This window comes from Perna viridis, chromosome 12, assembly GCF_037379345.1.
Source record: "Perna viridis isolate PV_CMFRI_1.1 ecotype Kerala chromosome 12, ASM3737934v1, whole genome shotgun sequence".
Taxonomy (NCBI): Eukaryota; Metazoa; Mollusca; class Bivalvia; order Mytilida; family Mytilidae; genus Perna; species Perna viridis.
Window position 1 is genome coordinate 9,042,549 of NC_142456.1, and position 22,060 is coordinate 9,064,608.

A 22,060-nucleotide genomic window follows, 5' to 3' on the forward strand; every position below is an offset into this window, starting at 1 on the left:
AAAAATGATTGAATTTGAAGGATTGTTTTTAATGTTTGACCTTTTTATGCGAAATACAAAATTACGGGCAAAGTACGCTTTATGAACAGCGAATTAGAAAAAAAAACATTCATTAAGATCATTTAGTGCGAAAGCTTAGCTGTATTCAAAAAGCGCATAATAAACCGGCGATAACAATGTTCGAATTGAATATTATCAAAAATTAAAATCTATATGATAATTAGTCTCAGAACAGAAGAAACACTCTAAGTCTTCAGAAAACTACAGATCGATCTTTTTTTTTTTATTTTCATAGGGTTCAAATTGATGCGAGTGATTGTGAAACTTATCAACCGGGGTTTTGCAAATATTCGTTCCACATAGTAAAAAACACACAATAACAACGATTTTTGCATTTCATCCATTTTGTCTGAGTATTGAAAACCAATGACGTATTAAAGCAATGTGATCACGTGATCGAGTGCAAATTATAAGTCTTCAAAGATATTTGAACCGTTATGCCAACGTACTTTTATTTTTTATTTTTTTTTGTTAGTAAACAGAAATTAATATTCGTTTTTTCATTCAACTCCTGTTCATAAGAGATATAAACTAAATAGAATGTTATATAAAATTAAAAAACAAGGGAGATAACTCTGTAAATTACACTTATTACAGTAGAAACAATTGGATTTTCAATGTCATTTTTTCTCCTAAGAGCAGACCGATTGTAATGAATGATTATGCATTTCATCATATAGAACTATAGAGCAACTTAATAACAAAAATAAAAATGTGTAGCCTTTTTTTGGGGTGTATCACATATTACGGATTTGGCATGATTCTTAGCTGGAGTATTACTTAAATTCAAAACTTTTTGATTATATATTTTGGTATGACAAGGCATTCAAACAAAAAGTTGAAGTGAAAATTTTGTGCCACGTCTACTTTAAGAATAAACATTATTATGGACGCCTTTGTTAACACTGTAAGTTACTCTATCCTTTGGTTTAATCAATTTTACTGGCTTTTGTTTTTAAAACAATATATTTCGTAGTTACATTTATATAGTGAAAACACAACATCGCTTCAATTGAAATCTGAAATTGAAGCCTTTAGAACTAAATTTATTGTGAAGGTCTTTTTAGTCAGATAACTCTGTTTTAACAGGAAATTCTCCCATCTAGCAGAATTAAAACCAACAAAACACCATCGATTATTTTGCGTATCAGATCAGTCGGTCTTTCACCCGATGCCAATGTCAACATTTTTAATGCAAATGCCATTTATGTTTTTATACAGCGTCATTTAAATTTCCGGACGTCCCTGATCTTATATCAAACATTATTCATGAAATTCAAAATATTCCAATAAACAGCTTGATACAGATTGAAGATCGTCACAGCGTTAATTTGATATTTGATTAGAGAAAGATGGACATTAGCTTTTATCGTCATTTTTAAATCACTTTTCATTCTGAGTTTGTATCTAGAAAAATGAAGCTTAGTGTATGGGTAGTGTTTTCTATATCAATCATAAAGACCTGTTCTACTCAAGGTAAGACGTTATATTTTAGGGTAGATGATGGTCAGTCGCTGTCTTTCTTTGTTATTTTGTTTTTTGACTCACACACAAGAATATTTAAGTAATGCCATGTTATTATAACTGAACGAATGTTCAGTTACTATTTTCACGAAACAACTGTATATGTTATCCTAACCGAATCTGTGTTACCCATTTCACAAAACAACAGTATGTGTGATTCTAACCGAATCGATATTCAGTAACTCATTTCACAAAAAATGTAAGACTTAGTGTAAAATCAACTGCTGCAAAGGAGTAAAACGAAACTTTTGTAGATATTTCTTTTAATGCAAAATGATCCTCATCTGTTTAACACAAAATTTGTCACAAATGATTTTGGTTGCGTCCGTAGTCTTTGACAGAGGAATGATTTAAATTATAGAGGTTGTAATCAAACAACGAATTACGATAAAGACTAGGGAGTGGGATAAATACCAAACGATGAGAAAAAAATATAAATAGAAAAGTACAGAAGGTGGTAATGATTTTACTTGGTTTAAACAAGCTGACTTTGTATTTGCTTTTATTTACGAAAGAAAATGAAAATTAAGAGTTAAAATAGCTCAAATGAAGTTTTCCCGCCTCTTAAAAACCAATGCTGGAACTGTCGGCCTTGATCTTTGACCTTTGCCCCTCAAAATCAGTAGATATACTTCCTGTTGCTTATATCAATTATAGTCAACTCTAAATGTACCAAGATAAACTAAAGTTTCGGGATAAAAGCCAATTTTTACGTGTTATTTTTGTTTTTATTTATTATTCGCTGCATTGCACTTTGACTTATCTATTTCAAAATTAAGAGATGCGTTTGTGAACGGCATCAAATATGAACACGTTTCATTCAGATTCATTTGAAAAGCAATCCTTATTTTATAAAAATCAAAAAGAAAATTTGTCAGACTAACGAAAAGATAATCGAGGCTTTATAATTTTCAAACAAGAAAGATTTGCTCAGCTAAATGCGACGAATTCGACACCTTTACGTACCGTTATTTATCCAGATTAAATAGGAAACAAGAGGCAAAACAGATGAAAATAATAAAACACATAAAAAGAACAATACAATCAGATGTAAAGGAAAAACACCAACAATGTTGATATCAATATAAAGACTGAATTGTAACCTGTCTAAAGCGAACCCTGGATAAACTGGTTACCTTCATAACAATAACATATCCTCTAGGAACCTGTGTCAACCGACCAGTCCCAGAGGGGTTTGGTTTGTTCAGGTTAAAATTTAGTTTTTACGATAAACTTTTCCCAATTGTTTGTTTTTTCCTTTAAAGAAAACAACAAATGGTAGATTGCTTTATCTTCATTGTGTTTGAAATTATATTTTAACCTGTTCGATACATCGGTATGTAGAAACATTGTCTATGTAGATAGTCTTTAAATCTTGTTTTCGCGTTCATGTAATGTATTTGGATTTAGATGTATCTGAATTGTCACATTATTTACGCTGCGGTATTTTGTTGGTGATATTTATAAAAGATATACTCAAGTTGTTCTATGATCACTTTCACACATAAAAGAACAATAAATTTGGAAGGCAACGTTTAAACATGGGACGAAAAAGTCCTTGTTTATAAATTTCTCATACATAACCAACATCGTACACAACACATTTTATATGACTTCAGTGGTTGTATGTCTCGTTCACGATTTATTTTGAACCGAAAGTTCTACTGACGAAAACATCCAAAGCGAAGACCAATTAGTAAATAATTTGTTACTTCCAGGTACATCGATATCATGCATTCATATTATATTTTTTTCTGAAAATAAAACATTAACCCTGTTGTTAACAATGCAGAATACATGAGGGTAAAAACCGAAACCAACGTTCTTCTCTAGGGCAAACTGTAAATTGGAGTGTTGGATGTCCCTGGTAACAAAGATATGTACAAAATTGCATACCCAATGATAAAATATGAGATAAAAAAACAGTTGGTTACCTCATTGTCTACTCATAAGGCTAATTAAATCCATTTTAAATAAGATAAAGAGTTTACGTTTTCCATAACAGATCAGAATTCCTTATGGTTTTCACATTAATGAGTAACTGATGTCAAAGGGAACCAGCAGCATTTTCCACAGATAATATCGTACGAGTAATATTAGTCGTAAGATATGACGTCACAATATTTTGACCTATTATGACGTCATAACTTACGACTATTTCTACACTTACGATTGTTTGTGAGAAGGACCAATGATTTTGAATGGTAATCTAGGGAATATAATCCAAGGGTAACAATTAAACACGAATAACAGACTCATGAAACAAGGGAATAACCACAATATCACTTACAAAGAAATCAAGGTAACTAAGCAGCCCTGGCTCCACTACAAGCTAGGAGAATAGACCAAGTGCACCGGTCAGGTAAGCATTCTCAGCTTTTCAAGAACCAACTATCGAGTCCGATGTATACGAAGAGAAACAGCTAAGTAATGACGCAGTGAACAAATCGGTTAAAAAAGTATTATTCGGTTTGTTTCAAATTGTCTCCCTTAGCGGCTTATGTGGATTTGAGTTTGCATTCGATTTGTATTGAATGCGCAATATATTTACATGTGAACAAACAAAAGATTGGTCGCAGATCTCATAACATAACTAATTCAACTTTCATCCATTTGTTATTTTATACCAGTTCCGACCTTTGAATATGGTGATTGTATTGAACATGGAGTTTCGTATACATATGGTAAAACAGTCATATGCTATTGGATAGATTACTTAACAAACCTTGTTGGTTATCATTGTGGGATATACAGTTATGCTTGGATACCGGATTCCGGGGCAAACTACATTGTAAAAAAGCTGGCAGAAAGAAGGTAATACATTTGTATTTCATAATTTTTTTCTGTTAATTATTTACTTGGATATTCGCTGGATTTAAAAGATGTAAGGTGGCAAGGAAAGCAAATGGAACTTATTTGACTCGATCATTATACATCTTTTATTCAGCTTTATATAACATCTCATTCGTACTATTTACTATCGACAATACAATTTTACAAATAATGGGACACTCCTCGCTCACCAGCGCAAATTGCCTATTTCCCCCCTAGAGAATCACCATTCCTTAAACCATTCTTCAATATCATATTTACATCAACAACCGGCATTTTATATCCTGCATCAGTACTTTAGCTATTGTTCAAAATTAAATTAGATATGGTTTTGAAGTTTATAAATAATTTACAACCGATTTCCATATTATATCCATGTGGTCTATAATGGATAAGCAAGTGTATACGGACCACTGAGGGTTAAGTCAAAGGGCATGTTATCCAAATATTAACCTCTTATTAATCATTGTAAAAACTGTTGTAAAGGATAGTTTACAATGAATGTTAAACTTTTGAATATGAAAAACAAGACATAACACAAAACAAATATTGAAAAACCGGAAGTGATATCCGAAAGGATAAGCGTGTGTTACTCTGCCAGTGACCCCTGTCATATTGTTAATAAAATCCGATAATACTCATGGAAGAGCAATATAGCTCCCAGTCACGAATCACAATGAGGTCAAATCAAATACAACGGGGTGATTCACACTTGGGCAATATTATCTAATGAACAAAGTATCATGGTATAAAAGATTAGAGTAATCAAGGGAACCAAGGTTATAGCGGTAATCAAAAGAATGTAGTCCAGGGACAAACACCAGACATGGAAAACAGACATACACAACAAAGAACATAAAGTAACTAAAATCATACATACAAAGTAACAAAAGTAAATGAGCAACTCGGACTCCACTAAACACTGGGAGCATGGACCAGGTGCACCGGTACTCATAAAAAGTCAAGTCCGGGGTAGACAAACGAGGGAAGGAAAACTATGACCCGTTGAATAAATCAGTTTTCATGGTGCTGATGGATACACCATAACGACCCACGAGTTCATGATAACGACCATAAAACTTCTGTAGTGATGACTTTAATCTTGTAGCAACATAACCCTGTTCCAGAAGCCTATTTGTTAAGAGTTTTAGCGCGATACAAAAAGTCTGCGTACTTTCCGCAAGCTCTGGCATAACGTATGAGTTGTGATATGAACACTCCATACGCAGGAGCCAAAGGGATGTTGCCACAGATGAAAGGAAAGTTGACAATTCTGAATGAAAAGTCATCACGTTTGTCGTAAAGTTTGGTCAATAGTTTTCCTTTACCATCGATTTCTAAGTGTAGGTCAAGATATGAGGCAGACTTCACAGTGTCTGTAGTATCCTTTATATCAAATTCTTTTGGGTAGATGCGATGTATCAAATCCCCGAAATTAGGATTGTTTAAAGATAATACGTCATCTATATAGCGGAAACTGAGATTGAAGGATCTAGCCAAACGATATTCTTTCTTTCTGATCAGATCAGCTATATAAAGTCAGCCTCATAAGAGTGAAGAAATAGGTCAGCAAGTAAAGGAGCATAATTTGTTCCCATTGGAATGTCGACCGTTTGTTGAAAAACACGTCCACCACACTGGACAACTTATGTGAAAATTTTGAGAATGCATGTAATATCCGAAATGGACAAACTAAGTTCAGAAAATTAAAAAATATATTAAAGTGAAATTATGTGAGTTTTAACCATGCTCCCTGTAACACCGTCTTCATATCATGGATGAGAACTTTTTTTCTGTTTTAAAGTCATTCAATCAAGGTATTAATGCGTGAATATCGCTGCCTGAAAATAACTATGCAGCCATCAAAAAACTTGAAATAATTTATCAATAATTATAATAAAAAGGTAACGCCTCAAAATAGACTAGCGGTAATTAAAAATTTGTGAATCGACCTGATTGGACACACTGATTTTTTATTACAATTAAATCAATGCTTACATTTATTTCTGTTACCTATCTTACCGAAAGGCATGTTTATATCTTGCTTCTAATAATAATTAAAAGTCGATTCAAATCTAAACATTTTTTTTTTAATTCGTAGTTTTTTATTGTTTTAGAAAACATATTTGCAGTGTTGCAATTCATTCCTGTTTGTCATGATTTAGAATTAAATGTCTTTCGTCTGTTCGTGTTTAAACATGCCAAAAGCAATTTAAATCTATTTATACTATTATAAAAATCAGGTTTTAAATTCAATAAAATCATATTTTAGCTGAAAACTTAGTTATCAAAAAGTGTGACTAAATGTACAAAGTAAAATTACAATCTTAAAAAGCATGAATATAAACTTTTCCAGTTTCTCACTGTTCTACAATTACAAATTGGTAAACCGGAAATTATTAGCCAACCAGTTGATGAATGTTAGCGTTTCTGTCGTGACATCAGGTGCCCCTGAAGGACCAATAAACTTACTTAATTATTAAACTTTTTAATCAGTTGATTCCTTCATAACAATTTCATTACTTTTGAATCTGTGTAAACCGGTCAGTCCTAAAAAGATTCCGTTTACACAGGTTGAAATGTAGTCAAATTAACTAGTAAACATACTTAAGGAGGTAGACCTAAGTTAAGGGATACAACTCTTACAAATCATTGGAACGTTTGTATTCAGCATTTTACACCAATCTCATGTAAGCATCAAAGTAACTTGGACTGATTTCAGTCTGTCTCAAAGGAAAGCTAAACAGGCTTTGGTGAAATCGAATATGATACACACGTATAACTGATTTCAGGAGTTATGTACCTTACCTATGTCTTCCTCCTTGGAACACAATTGTTTGTGATTTCCATTATGAAACAACAAATAGTAGATTATTTTATCTTTATTTTATTTGAAATTATATTTTTATCTGTTCGATATAATGTGTATTTAGATCCAGTTTGTACGTAGGTCGTCTTTAAGTCTTGTTTTCACGCACGTGCATTTGGATTTTGATGTACCTGCATTGTCATATAATTTACGCTTCGGTATAAATTGTCGATTTAAAATAAATCAATTAATTGTATGGTCACTTTTATACATATAAGAAAAGTAAATTTGGTAGATAAAGTTTAAACATTGGACGCGAACCTAGTATACAAATTGTTCATACATAACAAACATCGTTTCACTTGGCACAATATTCAATCAGTTGATTGAAGGTTGTTGTCAACAAATGCATTGCTTCTTGTCGTACTGTACATAAGCAAAATAAAAAAAAAAATAACACAACAATGATTTACATTCAAACATCGTATGGTGTCTTCAATTTCTGCAAATGAATTAAATTTTGACCATTCTTAATCTTGGCGGATTGTATCCAGTGAACATATTCGTGGGTTTCTTTCTTGCTGTTTTAAAGAATGATAAGCGTTTCAAAGTGTAAAAAATAATATTTCGGTCACTATGTTAAGCATTTATCTGTCAATTGCGAAAAAGCAAAGGATAGTACGCCACGATAATTGATATTATTATACAGATAGCAGTGTTTTATCAAATGCTACCAGTGTTACAGTAATAAATTTCGAAAATTCATACTGAAATAAATTCGGTATTCTCGAACTTTCTTCTGCCAAAACGTCACAACATGGATATCAATCCGCCAATCACAGAATTTAAAATTCATGTTGAAAATATCAATAAATTATGAAAAAGTCTATATAATAAGTAGAATAATCAATTGGTAATCGTGAATAACCAACATATGATCACTCGTTCCAAGATCGCTCGAGGATTTAACTTGTGCGTGGAACAAGTTTCGCACACTCGTTAAATCTAGGAGTTCTTCGGCACTCGTGATAATAGTTTGGTTATTCACTCTTTCCAATTAATTATCCTATTAATCTACTCCTTTACGAAACTTTATCTTATGTTGAAGAGGTGGCCTTGTGGACTATCACATCGGCTACAAGATTAACTACACAACACCAACTAACTATACTGTTTCAACATCAGACGGCCTTGTCCAAAGCTATTCTAATTTACAATCCCAACTCAACACAAACAACCAGTGCGTAGTATTTAGAGATGGAACTTGGGTGGATATTGGGTGCAACTCGAACTATGAAGCTATTTGCTCATATTGTAAGTACATCATAAGCAATGACGTAACGATAGAAACAATAATTGTGATGTCAAAGTTTAATTATTATAAAACAACTTGAACGCATACAACTCTCTGTGAATATAATTACAGTGATTAGTGTTCAATTAAAACACCTGAGATATAATAGGGATTCATCAGTTCTACTTAACATATGTTTATGACGTTGTAGAGATTTTACTATATTGCTGCACATGCACACATGCTAAATATTATATTTTGTATTTGAATTTTGAAAGGTCGTCATTCAAAAAGTTTTGTGGTTGTCATCTTCAATTCGTAAATTGTTTTGGTATTTCTATCTACACCACGAGAATATTTTTTACCATGTCATAGTTTTTCCTTACAAGAAAAGCATAAGATGCTTAACCTATCGGTGCACCTGGTCCATGCTTTCTTATTTTTGTTACTTCCGGTTCTTTGTTGTATGTGTATTTATTCAAGGTGTATTTGTTGTTATTTGATTTTAATTTTCTATTGCCGTTCAGACCCATAATTATCCTGTCGTCAGTTTGTAACTCACTTGCCGTTTCCGGAAATTAAAAAGTATTCATTTTGTGTATCGACGTGCCTACATTTATAATCGGCGACACATTTATAACAAAATGTTCATATTTGAATTAAAAATTGGTCTACAATTTTATTGACAGTTACTCTTTGTTGAATTATGTTAAATAATATGCTCATTCATAACACGAAAAGGCATCTCTGTAAAATGAGAATTGTTCAAATACGATGATATTTTAATCCAGCATCAAAATGCAGACATTGTTAAATCGAACGTGATTAATGAGAAATTATATTTTTGTCAACACAGAATTTGAAAAATAAATTTTTCATTTATTTTTAGTAAAAAATAGCGGAATTGCACTGGGATTTCTCGTCAGGAATTATAAAATAATTTTATTTAGGTATATGAATCATTCGACGAATTGTGTAAAAACGCAGCTATGACTATTTTTAAAAATGACTTTATTCGTTAACACTTTATCTTCGATCAATTTTAGCTATGAATTTTTCCTATGGAGATTGCAAATCTAATGGCGTGGGTTATTTTGATGGATCAAACCTTTTCTGTTACTGGATAGATGAAAACTTAGGACCTTCACATGATGCTTGTAATGGAGATTTCTCAGTCATTGAAAGTTTAGACGCACAGAGGGTGGTCAATTGGCTTATTAAAATCGAGTATGCAGCATTTATTGTAACAAACAGATTACATAATTCAATCGAAATAACGAAACCATTGGCACAATAGAGATAATATTAATCATATTTAAAAAGATGAATTGATAAGACAAAGCGTTATGTTTTACCGTTGTTCTAAGCCTAATACAGATGGTAGATGATTTTTTTTCAAGTTGATCCAATGGTTTCGTTTTCATTAAGACACTTTCAGAAGTATGTCAAATAGTATAAGCATTGACTATCAACGATTGAACATAATTCATGATGGAATACATATCATAAAAAGACCACGGAAGAGAACATTAAAATCTTTAATTGTAAATGAGTTGATAACTCTACATTATACAGCGGTAGAAACACGATTTACTTCTTGCAATTTGCGTTCCTTTTTTAAAATCACGTGCGATTCTGATAATAAGATAAGGCACGGGTTCTACATGATACGTGGTAATTTACTTCTTACGAATTAATTTCCCGGTTGTGAACATTTTTAAAGTTGTCAAGTTTAGCGATTCAAAATATATAACAGGGGCTGGAAAATTCCCAACGATGTTAGAAGTTGTCGTTCCCTGGAACTCGTACCGCTATGACATCTATGGCAACGCCTCCCGCACAAAGTCCAGCGCCCTAATCCAGTCGCTCAGATAGCCAGATTTATATTATATAATTCGGATTTTTACCCAATATTCGTAATTAGTTAATGACTTGATACTTGTAAACAATGTGCGACAGTTTAATCCTCTTCCCCAATATTATATTTCATTTAGTGAATATTGTCAGCTCTGTAGTACTAATGTATATCACAATAGAACTTTTGTTGGTGTTGTGTCTGATTTATTATAACGTTTTGTTATATTTTGATGTTCATAGGTTTTCTTTTATACTTCGATATTCCTACATTTTATTGTTCATTATACTATTAAAGGATCCCTCAAATACATTAGTTGAATGTGTGGTAGTTCTGACTTGTAGAATTACATATCATTGGTATTTGTGATTGGATTACGATTCTGATCGTCATAGCTTGTGAGAGTGTCCGTTTTTCATTTTAAGGAAAATTAACACAACTGGCGGAATATATTACATCGGATACGAGGAATCATCCACAATTACCCCTGTTATAACTCACTACAGTGTAGAGCAACAATGGACGTACTGGAAAACTGGAGAACCTAACTCAATCGATGAAAATTGTGTTGCGATGGAAGCACCATATGGATTTTGGATAGACCACAGTTGCACTTTCCCTCGGTGTGCTATTTGTTCGACAATGACCAAAAGTAAGTTAATAATTAACACCCTGGACCTCTCGGTTAAAACATCTCTTTTCAGTGTTTCATAACTCTTACTGACTGGGTTTGAAGGGAAGAGTTAGTTTATTTCCTCTTAGTACAACTTCCGATTTACTATTTTCTTAACATACAGTCAACAGTTAGTGTTTTATCATACCAAAAGAGAAAATAGAAACATTTTTTTTATATTAAAGCATACTAGATCTCAGGAAATTAGAAACATATACCTATTGTAGTAGCCACATACCCAGTCGTATTCTTGCCTTGAGAAAAGAACAGACAAGTAAATCGATATGCCGACTGGGCACCGTCCTTTATGGTATGTGGTCTGATTGAAATATGACATATCTGGACTCAACATTGGATACATGTAACAATGAATGCCGATAATTCCGAATGAAGTCTAAAACATAGCCAATTCTTTAACAGCAATGCAAATTCCGCCAAACATGATCACGCTTGTGATCAAAACGTTTCAGGTAGGGTAAATAATTTGGAAACCTTTGACAGGTCAAAGGTCTATTGGTGCGCAACTCATTAGAACAGTAAAAATATTAAACAATTCGTAAAGAAAAAGTATACTTAAGTAGAATAAAACATGAAATCGCATGCGCATAACTGCAATAATTGTACAGTATTATTGGTTGACTGTCTAGTATAAACCCACACTAACTTAAATTCATTTTAACCAAAATATATACAAGATCAATCCTGTGCACGAGATTTAGTATAATCGGAGAACAAAAATAATCCAACATTTTTTTCGCAGCAAGAACAAATTTATGAAATATTGTCCGGCAATCTGTATGTACTGTTTTTATACTGTAACTTTATTTGATAGTGAATAAATCTGAAAACATAAACCGTCTTATATTTAGTCATATTTTATAGGAAGTTCCCAAAACTAGGTACCTATTTTCTGATTGAGGTATTTTACAAAATGAAAAAATGTTGCATGAGACAACATCATGTTTCTATACAAATAATTTAATTTTTCATTGGACACCTTGTATTTGTATAGTAGGAAGCTTTATTGCAGGATAATTATAACAAATTGTTCCCTTATGGCCCCTACTGTCATTCCTATATAAAGGACAATCACAGTTCTGAATTCATATTAACGGCATTTATTTGAAAAATAATGTAAATGTAAAATAAAACCTTTTAACTTTGTCTTTTGTTATCTAATGTTTGTTAATGATTGATCAAAAGTAATCTACCTTGTCGTTATGTTTGATGCTTACAATATTATGTTTGATAGGAACCAAAGTAAACCAACAAATATACATTAAATGTTGGAATGTTTAAAACTTTCCCCTTAATAGTAATAAACGTTTAATACGTTCATATTTTATTGTGGTATTGACTCTAAGGCTCCCAATTAATGCTAGTGTTAAGAACACTGATAAAGAGAAAATTAAAACTCGAAAGCCAAGGCTGAAGAGAAAATCTTAGTGAAAGTGCATAAGCAAAGCATAAAACGAATTGCAAAAAGGTCGAAGAACTCTTACACCAAATGGGTAATACTTGTACTTCCAATCAAATCATTGAGAAATTCCCTTACCTGTGTAGCAATATCCCTTCATCTCCTGAATTGATTTGCTACGTTAGACCAAGTACTAACTACTCTGATTTTCTTAAACGTCATAAATATCTACGTAACAGACTCCTGGTACCGAGGTATGAGGAAATGCGTCTTAAAAGATCACTTTCCAAATGCTTTTTTGGATATCAGTCCTTGGTTGAAAAACACTCAGTTTCTTCTAAAATAATGAGTAATATTTTTTTTTATTTTTTTTTTTTGTTCTTTGTGCTGATGCGACCACTGATTTACCAATTGTATCACTAGCATGCAGATGCTGTGTAATCAACACTGTTATATTCACGCCGCAATGGAAGAAGGGGGGTTAGCGCGCTGTAAAACCTAGATTTAACCCACTATTTCGTTTGAAGTCCCTGTACCAAGTCAGGACTATTGCAGTACCAGTGCTCCGGTGGTGTAATATATATTTTGCCAGATAAATGATGGACTTGACGTGATTGTTGATCGGATTAGTGTTCAGTAATTTTGTTGTTTTCCTTATTTAAAAAAATAACATGAAAAAAATCGGTCTTCCTCAGTTTTTGAATCCAGAAACAATTTGTGTGTTTGCTTTTTTTCAATTTATTTAATAAAGACACGTGACTATGAAATTTTCAGACGTCGACAATAAACTTGAAAAAATGAAGAACTTATTACTTGAACGCTACTAGAAATCAAAAGTATCTAAAAGGAAAACTGTTGTTTTTCAGATGATTTGACATTGGATTAAAAACATTGAGTATGGTTAGCCATTTGCTTACCGGTTCCTCTTTATATAAGCTACACCATTTATATTTTAATATTCACTGAAACTTCGCAATCGATAGACCCCTCTTTTCGGCTTCATTATGTTCAGAATTGACCTTGTACTTGATGACATCAATTTTGATAAAATAAACCTTGCAATTTATTAGACATAAGAAAAAGCAAAACCAAAAAACAAAACAAAACAAAAACAGACTAAACCTAATATAAAAACGAACAAACAAAAACAATTACAAATTTCATTTGTTTAACAATGATATTAACCCAATATATTTTTCAGCTCTGTCGTGTCCCGAACCTAATGCTTTTGAGAATTCAAACATTTCGAGTATAACAGGTTACTTGTATAGTGATACAACCACTTATACCTGTAACGTCGGTTACGAATTCATAGGCATTGGCAACATGACTCGAAAATGCCAGGCTGATGGGATTTGGGACGGTCAACCGCCTGATTGTCAAGGTATGAATATATAATTTAAGATAGCTATAGTTCCAAATTAAAACAAAACCACAAAACTATATTTTTCTTATTATGATGTATGTTAAGAAATTATTATGACTAGCTTCACAGTAAACATTTATGGAAATGTTTCTCGTACTTTTTCCAGTACAATGCAGAACCTGTCAGCTGTCAAATGTGTTTAATGAAAACTAAATCACGAAAACTTAATGTTGCATTATTTTCCGAGGTCTGGTCATTTATGTCGTACTATCTTACATGGTTTAATACCGACCATGATAGCTCACCGTTGTAAAACTATAACAAAGTGGATTATCTTGATTATTTCCGATGTAATAGGACAAGTTTCTTCATAATTTGCTAAAAGATGCAGCCCACGTTTTACATGAAATAGTGAGCATTATTGAGTACCATTATACTGTGATAACGATAAAGATTGGTTAAATATTTCTATGGCGTCATAAATGAGACTGCCATACGTCTATGACGTTCGTCATCTGTTTATGAAATGTTTATAAAAGCACGTCATATTAAAAATATAAGATAGATACACTGTACGTGTATTATCATCTTAAAAAATCATGCAGATGCTGATTATTTAATTTCAAAATTAGGTTGTTTGAATGGCATGTTTGGATTTAAAGACCATTACACGTTTTCTTAGTATACTGTATCTTAAGAGATAAATGTTGACTAGAGCACTAAGTATCTATTGAAATTGTTATCGTACCTTTTTATAGTAGAATATTTCAGTTGCAAATATTTTTTTTTTAAATTTCCATTTACACTTTGATAGTTGATAACAGTTTTGTAGCATAATGTATTTAAAATAAAGTAATCGGAAGTGGAACACGGCCGTATTGGGATTGTATTCCAAATTATGGTTCGTCTTATTATACCTATTTGTTTTGTTTTGTCCTTTTGTTCTGTTTTTGTTATTCTTTTTGACCATACTTTCCGTATTGAGTCAATTTGTCTGTTTTTGTTCAGTTGTTGATTTTTAAATGTATTTTTTTCTATTGGAACAAAGTATTCTAGCAGACAAATTTTACAATACTGATTAATAAAACGTTTTAGTTGCGCTTAACTGATTCAATTGCTATTTCTTCGTTTAAGAAATAAACTGCACAGCTCCAGTAGTATTACCCAATTCAACTGTGACATGTCCATCATACCTCTTAGATGACGTATGTGTTTATACATGCAGCTATGGATACGAGGTAACCAATGGAAGCGTAACACGAACATGTAATGCTGATGGTTCTTGGGACGGTGTTCCTCTCGTCTGTACAGGTATATAGTTCAAACAGGTGTTTATGTTATTTATTTAGTCAAGACATATAATTTTTTAGAAACTAAAATGGTGTGTCAAAGGTCCAAAATAATCAAAGGTTGTATACACGTATACATTTACCAAAAATGAAAGCGAAGTTTGGGTACTCATCCCAATTATTCTTTAGTTTCGTAAATGTTGTGAATTCTCTTAACTGTAAGTGCTTCTATATATCTGTCAAAGTAACCCTTTTGAAGTTCACTTTGTACATATGCCTTCAATTCCTCACAGACACAGTTGGCATCCACGCAGAATTGTAACGCTATAGATATTTCCGCTATTGTTATGGGGTTAATTAACCGTGGTGTGAGTTATTTGGTTTAAATCTGAAACTTTTCCCAGCGTCAGTAAATCCTGTCCATCGAATTACTTTCGAACAGAAGGATTTGTTAGGTTCAACTGCAGCTGAAATGATACTTTTTACGTAATCGATTCAGTGGATTTGTAATTCGGAAAACGTAACATTTTTCTTGATAGTATAACATTCCATTTTCCCCCGTTTTCGTTAATAAGTATTTTTGATCTTCTTATTAACGCCAGTTTGTCTGGATAGGTGAGGTTTTTCTGTTCGACTAAGACTAATCGACAAACCTATATTGAAATGATTTTTTTACACTGTTTCGTTTTGTTTACAGCTATTTCATGTCATCCGCCGAGTATCTTTGAGTTTTCAACTATAAGTTGCTCAAACGGCTATATATTTGGATCAGTGTGTACGTTTACATGTGATCCTGGATACAAACACAATTATGGGGAACTTTCTATAGCGTGTACAATAGATGGCGTATGGAGTTCATATTCACCAATTTGTTCAGGTATTTAAATCAGTAGCTGACTCTTGTACATATAAATTTCTAAATTCATATGACGTTTCAATGCGGCTCAGATAAGGAAGAAAACACGCCGTATAGACAACAATGAAAGAATCAAATACGAATAAAAAAGAAATTAGGTACAATTGCAAAAGTAAGGAAGAGAAAATGGCATATTACCAAAAAGTAAACTTATGTGATATAAACTCCTTTTTTTGGACTGCAGGATCTGATGCAATTATAGGGAATGGATTGTCTGGTAGTCTACGGGGAAAATGCAATGAAATTAATATCTGTCCCAGTTTACCATTTGTTTTTCATTTAATTATTTGTAATAAAAACATCACACCTGCCAAATTGTTCATATCTTTTCTACTGATGACAGTTAAACATCTTAGGTTCCCTGGACTAGTGAGATATTATCATAACTTTTTTAATTCAACTAACCATTGATATGTATGTAACTTAATGTGGTCATTCATCAATTTACATTTTGTTTGCTTTTCATATACAATTTATGAGACCCCATACGTCAACCCATGCATAAACTTGTTATGTTTATTTCATACTTATTTTCCTTCAATCAATATCCATGTTAATCAATCATAGATGTCACAGCGGTACGAGTTCGAGTCTCGCGGAGGGAACGACCAAATATTTGCATCGTAAATTTGACAGTTCTAACATCGTTGGGAATTTTTCAGACCCTTCTATAAGTTTACGTTATCTTCTCTGTATCAATTTGATCCGATGGAGCAGTGTAGCGAATAGAGTCGTCACATTCTGAGACGTTGTATATATAACAGATCTTTTAAAATTCAAGACTGCTTTCAGCTGTCGACTGTTATCCTCCATATGAAGGTATAAAAGCAGCAGTAGATTGTTTAAATGGTACCACGTACGGAGCAGTTTGTATATACACATGTTTTGTTGGTTATGAACTTGTAAATGGTACCCTACACACAACGTGTCAAGCTGACGGACATTGGGATGGTTCGAAACCGATTTGTTCCGGTAAGTTTAGCTCAACGCGCACTGATATCCGCAAAAACTTCATGGAAATCAATAATTAGACGATTTAGACCCATCAAAATCTAAGTACATGAGCTAAATGTAAAAACTGGAAATAAAGACAAACTTTTTAAACAGTTCAAACATAATATAATGAACACAATAAAAAATATAATATTGAAAGTAAAGATAACAGTAAAAAAAATAAAGCACAAATACGAAAAAAAAACAATTACGAACTCCAACATGTTCTGCTTCGTGGCCCGTAACATTGCAAGTGAATATAATCCGGTAGGAATCTAGCAACAATTAGGTCTGAGTTTATTGCTCTCATTCGTGCTCCATATTTTGAGGTTTAATGTAGCCATATTGATAATAATGGTAATAGCAGAGTTACCGAACTCTCAATATCCTAAACATGACACTATAATACTTTATGAGCAACTCGGTTTTCGAAAAGAAAGAGAAGGCATTCACTTACATGTGTACCTAATTAATGCTCCATTTTACTTTTGTTTTTTGTTTTTTGTTTTTTTTATTTTAATTTTGTTTTTTGTTTTTTGTTTTTTTTTTGTTACTTGTTATTTTATGTTCGTTGTTGTGAGTGGTTACTTTTTTGTCTAGTTGTGGTTCAATGGTTGTGTTCTTATCGAGAAACTTTCTATAACCTTGGTTCCCTTGATTACTCTTTGCGTTGCATATTTTTTCCATTCCTCTTTCATCTACCCCAGGTGTGACATTTTATGAGCAACTCGGTGGTTGTTTCTAGAAAGCAGAGGACACCGATTTTTTCTGTTATTTTTTATGTGATCTGGTTTGCTTGTTTACATTTGTTTTATGTACTTGTTGTTTTGATGATTTCTAATAATTTGTTGTGTGTTTGTTGTCTATGTCTATCCTTTCTTCGTGAAGTATATTGTTTTTTTTTATTTCCGCTCGAGTTATGGTTCATTGATTACTTTTTTAAACCATATTATATGGCTGGCATAACCTTCCATTCCCATAGCGATCATAACAATTCCGATTTATTTTATATTTTGCCGCCGTATCGAAATAAATAAAACGGTTGTCAGCTGAATGTCTGAAAAGACGACTTGTGTACTGAAAGATACATTTATAATTATTTGTTTCGTTATTACATAATAATCTACAATTAACATAGGGTAACTAAATGAATTATAAAGTAATATTTTTTTCAAATCTGTTGTTGGTAAGATCATTGAAGAGCTAGTAATATTTCTCCTTATATTGTTTTAAATAATCATAAAATCATAATTTATCATATATTTGATTCATAGTGTTTGACTTTTACATTTTATTGTAGAAATAATAACGGATTCTTCATTTACATCTGAAAGCATTTCTACTCCTCAAGATTTTACAACTTCATTACAGCATACTTCATTACATACAACCGAATCATCAACGTATTCAGACCAGTCAACACCACAAGGTCTAATGACCACAGAAAATGTAATACCTACATTAGCTGAAAATTATGTTACGACTTATATACCTGAAATGACGACAGACACATGTTATTGTCCATGCGTGTTGTCTGCAAATACAACATTTGATATACCGGAGCGTCTGCAGGAACTTCAGAAAATGCTAACTGTTGATAAGGCAACGCTCTCGTCGACTATAAGAGCTCGTATTAGTGCCGATGATCCCAGACCATCAGCGGCATATATTGGTTATACAGGTGTGATAATCATCATTGTTGCGTTTTCAGTGGTTGTTCTTTTTGACATCTTAAATGTGTATCAGATATATACAGCAAAACGGGCAAATAATGCATTAGGCGTTTGAAGTTGGTGTAAAGCAAGTGCTATGACATTTTTGTTTTAATTCAAATGTCTCAGGAAAGTACTATTTCTGAAGTAATAGTTTACGTACTCGATGATATTACTGATGACTGATAACGTTTTAGAAATTCCCACAGTACCAAAAAGTGACAAGGTTCCTTCCAACTAACTGACTGTCATAATTTATAATTGAGGACATAAATGGAGACAACCGCAGACTATACCTAGCTGGGTGTATACAAGCTATAGGTAAATGAATTTACGTTGGTATCATAATAATTAAGACAAGTTTTTTTTTGTTTCTGATATGTATTATCAATCCATCATTCAGCAAATATCTTGATATAATCTTATCTTCCATTATCGTTATCTATCATTTTTAATTAAAAAAAAAAACATTTTCAATAGCAATGTCGATACTCAGGAATCATATTAATTCCTCGACCTGTGCATTTCCGTTGTTGGAATTTGCCTTTTTATAGCTCAGCTAACTAATATCAGCACGAAAATCACGATCTTCTCTGAATTTAATTATTTAGGGTAAAAAATTCTATTTTCTTTTTATCAATATGTGCCAAACATAAAAGAAGACCACGTTTAACCACGTGAATAATGAAAGAAGATGTAGCATTGAGAAATAACTTTTAAAACCATTGATACATAGGTCTCCTTAAATCAACGTCTGACGGTTAAACGCTGTAACACTGGTTCATACGTCTACTGTTGGACACTGTGAGCCAAATGTGCCCCCAAAAATGAAGGCTAACACTAAACGGGTGTGTTTCTGTTAATTGTAAGCTAGAAATCTATTGCGTTGTACTTTGTATATTAAATGAACACAACATAATCACTTAATCACACGTTTTTAGTTAAATAAATCTTTTGTCTTATCAGATTGTGTGCATTTAATCATTGAATATTATAAGATACTAAAATATTGCATGTTTTGATTCATTTGGCACGTATCTCATTCCACTGTCAATTGAGTAAACATTCTTTCTTGTTAGAATTTTCCTGTTATTTTATTTTATTTCTTTTTGTCCTTTTGTTTCACCGTCACTTTATTTTGCCTAAAAAGGTTTTCTCTGTAACTTCATGATATTTTCACCAAAGTTTTGAATTAATATTGACGTGCTTTATGGTCGGATTAAGGCTACAAATTTCGTCTTCACCACAGGTGTTATATTTAATACTTAAGTGAGGGTTGAGATTTCACTTGTGGGGATGTGATCAGATGTTTCGTGTGTTTTAGTGTGTTTCGTTGTTTCCCCCTAAAAATACGGTACACCTAGATACAAATATATAGTTCTTGGTTGAAATTCCTTATACTTTGTAAAACATAATTCCAAATCATCTTCCAAATATTCAGAAGAAGAAGTTTACAAAGTGCAAGAATTTTTAATCGACAACATATTTGTCCAGCGTGATAGACGTTCGGTATTCCAATGGGATTAAATTGTGCTCTTCTACTTGCAGACCTTTTCCTTTGCTTTTATGAGGTTGACTTTATAGCTGATCTGAACCGAAAGAAAGAATATCGTTTAGTTAGATCCGTTAATCTCAAACTCGCCAGAATATATGTACAAATTCTGCTATATAGATGGCGTATTATCGTTGAACAATCCTAGATTTGTGGATTTGATACATCGCATCTACCCCGAGGAACTTGAGATAAAGGATACTACAGAAACCGTGAAATCAGCTTCATATCTTGACCTACACTTATAGATCGATGGTAAAGAAAAACTATTGATCAAACTTTACGACAAGCATGATGACTTTTCAATCAAAATTGTCAACTTTCCTGTCATCTGTGGTAACATCCCTTTAGCACCCGTTTTTTGGAGTTTTCGTCTCACATTATATTACTCATACGTTACACCAGAGCTTACCGTACATAGGTAGACTTTTTTGTGTAGCGCTAGACCTCTTACAATCAGGTCTCTGGAACAGGGTTATGTTGCTACATGATTGAAGTCATCACTACATACGTTTTATGGTCGTCATCATGAATTCGTGATTCGTTACGGTGTATCCATCTGCACCATAAAAAACTTATTTGTTCAACGTGTTACAGTTTTCCTTTGCTCTTTCGTTTACACCGTACATGACGTTTTATGAGCAACTCGGCTGGTGTTTTTAGAAAGATAGAGGACGCTTACCCTACCGGTGTACCTGATCCATGCTCCCAGTTTTGAGTTGAGTCCGAGTTGCTCAGTTATGTTGTAAATATTATGTTAGTTTTGCAATGTGTTTGTCGGTTTTCCATGTCTGGTCTTTGTCCCATGATTACATTCTTTTGATTTACACTTAAACTTGGTTTCCTTGATTACTCTTAGATTATATTTTATCATCGCATCATTTCGAACTTACTATTGTATTAAAATATGGATCAAAACTTGTTTCAATTAACCTGATTTTTTCTAATGTTTGTATATTGTGTGTATATTTTATGAGAATGTGAATACGATACAAAAATAAAAATGAAACAAAATATCAATAATATAAATGTTGCCAATTTTGTTACTCTTTGCACATGTTTTGCAAGAAGGACCTCTCATCAACAGCATTTTAACCAAAAAGAAGACAATATGGTTACTAGAAGTAGTAGTAGCCGAACTAATCAAAATATGAAGCAAAATTCAGAAACGAGAATTTCTACCGATTACAGTACAAGGTGTTAAACCATAGTGTTTTCATTCAAATTTCAAAATTCTCGTTTGAAATCATGCAGCAGATTTTCTGAAGATGCTATGATATTTTAAGTATCATAACATATTATTTTCGACATGAATAAACAAGACATGAAGCTGCCATTTCGTCATTATACAGTTCACAGATTATTCGTCTTGGAAGTATATTTGATCAAATGAAAGGAATTGTTACCGGTTCAATGCTTAGTGAAACTAATTTAACTGATCCCAGACAAAACTACAAACAAATCGGAAGAAAACCCACAAAAATACCGTGATGACATGTTTACATTGTAACATTTGAGTCAATCAAAACTATTCTACAATCTAATGTGTTAAAAAGTTTAAGACGATTATACTGTAATTGCATAATTGATTGATATTCGGTCATCATGGAGCATGCGACATTTTTAAGTAACTTGATGAATTAACGTCAGACATGAAATGGGTGACCTCGAACTGACATTTATTATCCCGATGGAGTTGGTGTCTCACCTAAGTCTTTTCGTTTTAACAAGTAACATACATTCAATTGGTAATAAGATCTGTTAAAAT

The 22,060-nt window shown here is 32.6% G+C and overlaps 1 protein-coding gene across 1 annotated transcript; it reads left to right on the forward strand.

The window, feature by feature from the left end:
- Positions 1–4,180: 4,180 nt before the first annotated feature.
- LOC148601103 (E-selectin-like) lies at positions 4,181–21,277 on the forward strand (the record flags this gene model as incomplete). Its single annotated transcript, XM_088556181.1, has 9 exons — positions 4,181–4,398; positions 8,334–8,539; positions 9,566–9,746; positions 10,800–11,026; positions 13,666–13,848; positions 14,965–15,141; positions 15,817–15,996; positions 16,828–17,007; positions 18,329–21,277. Coding segments are annotated over 9 exons (2,040 nt in total), but the record flags the coding sequence as incomplete, so codon positions are not given.
- Between the last annotated feature and the right edge of the window lie 783 nt (positions 21,278–22,060).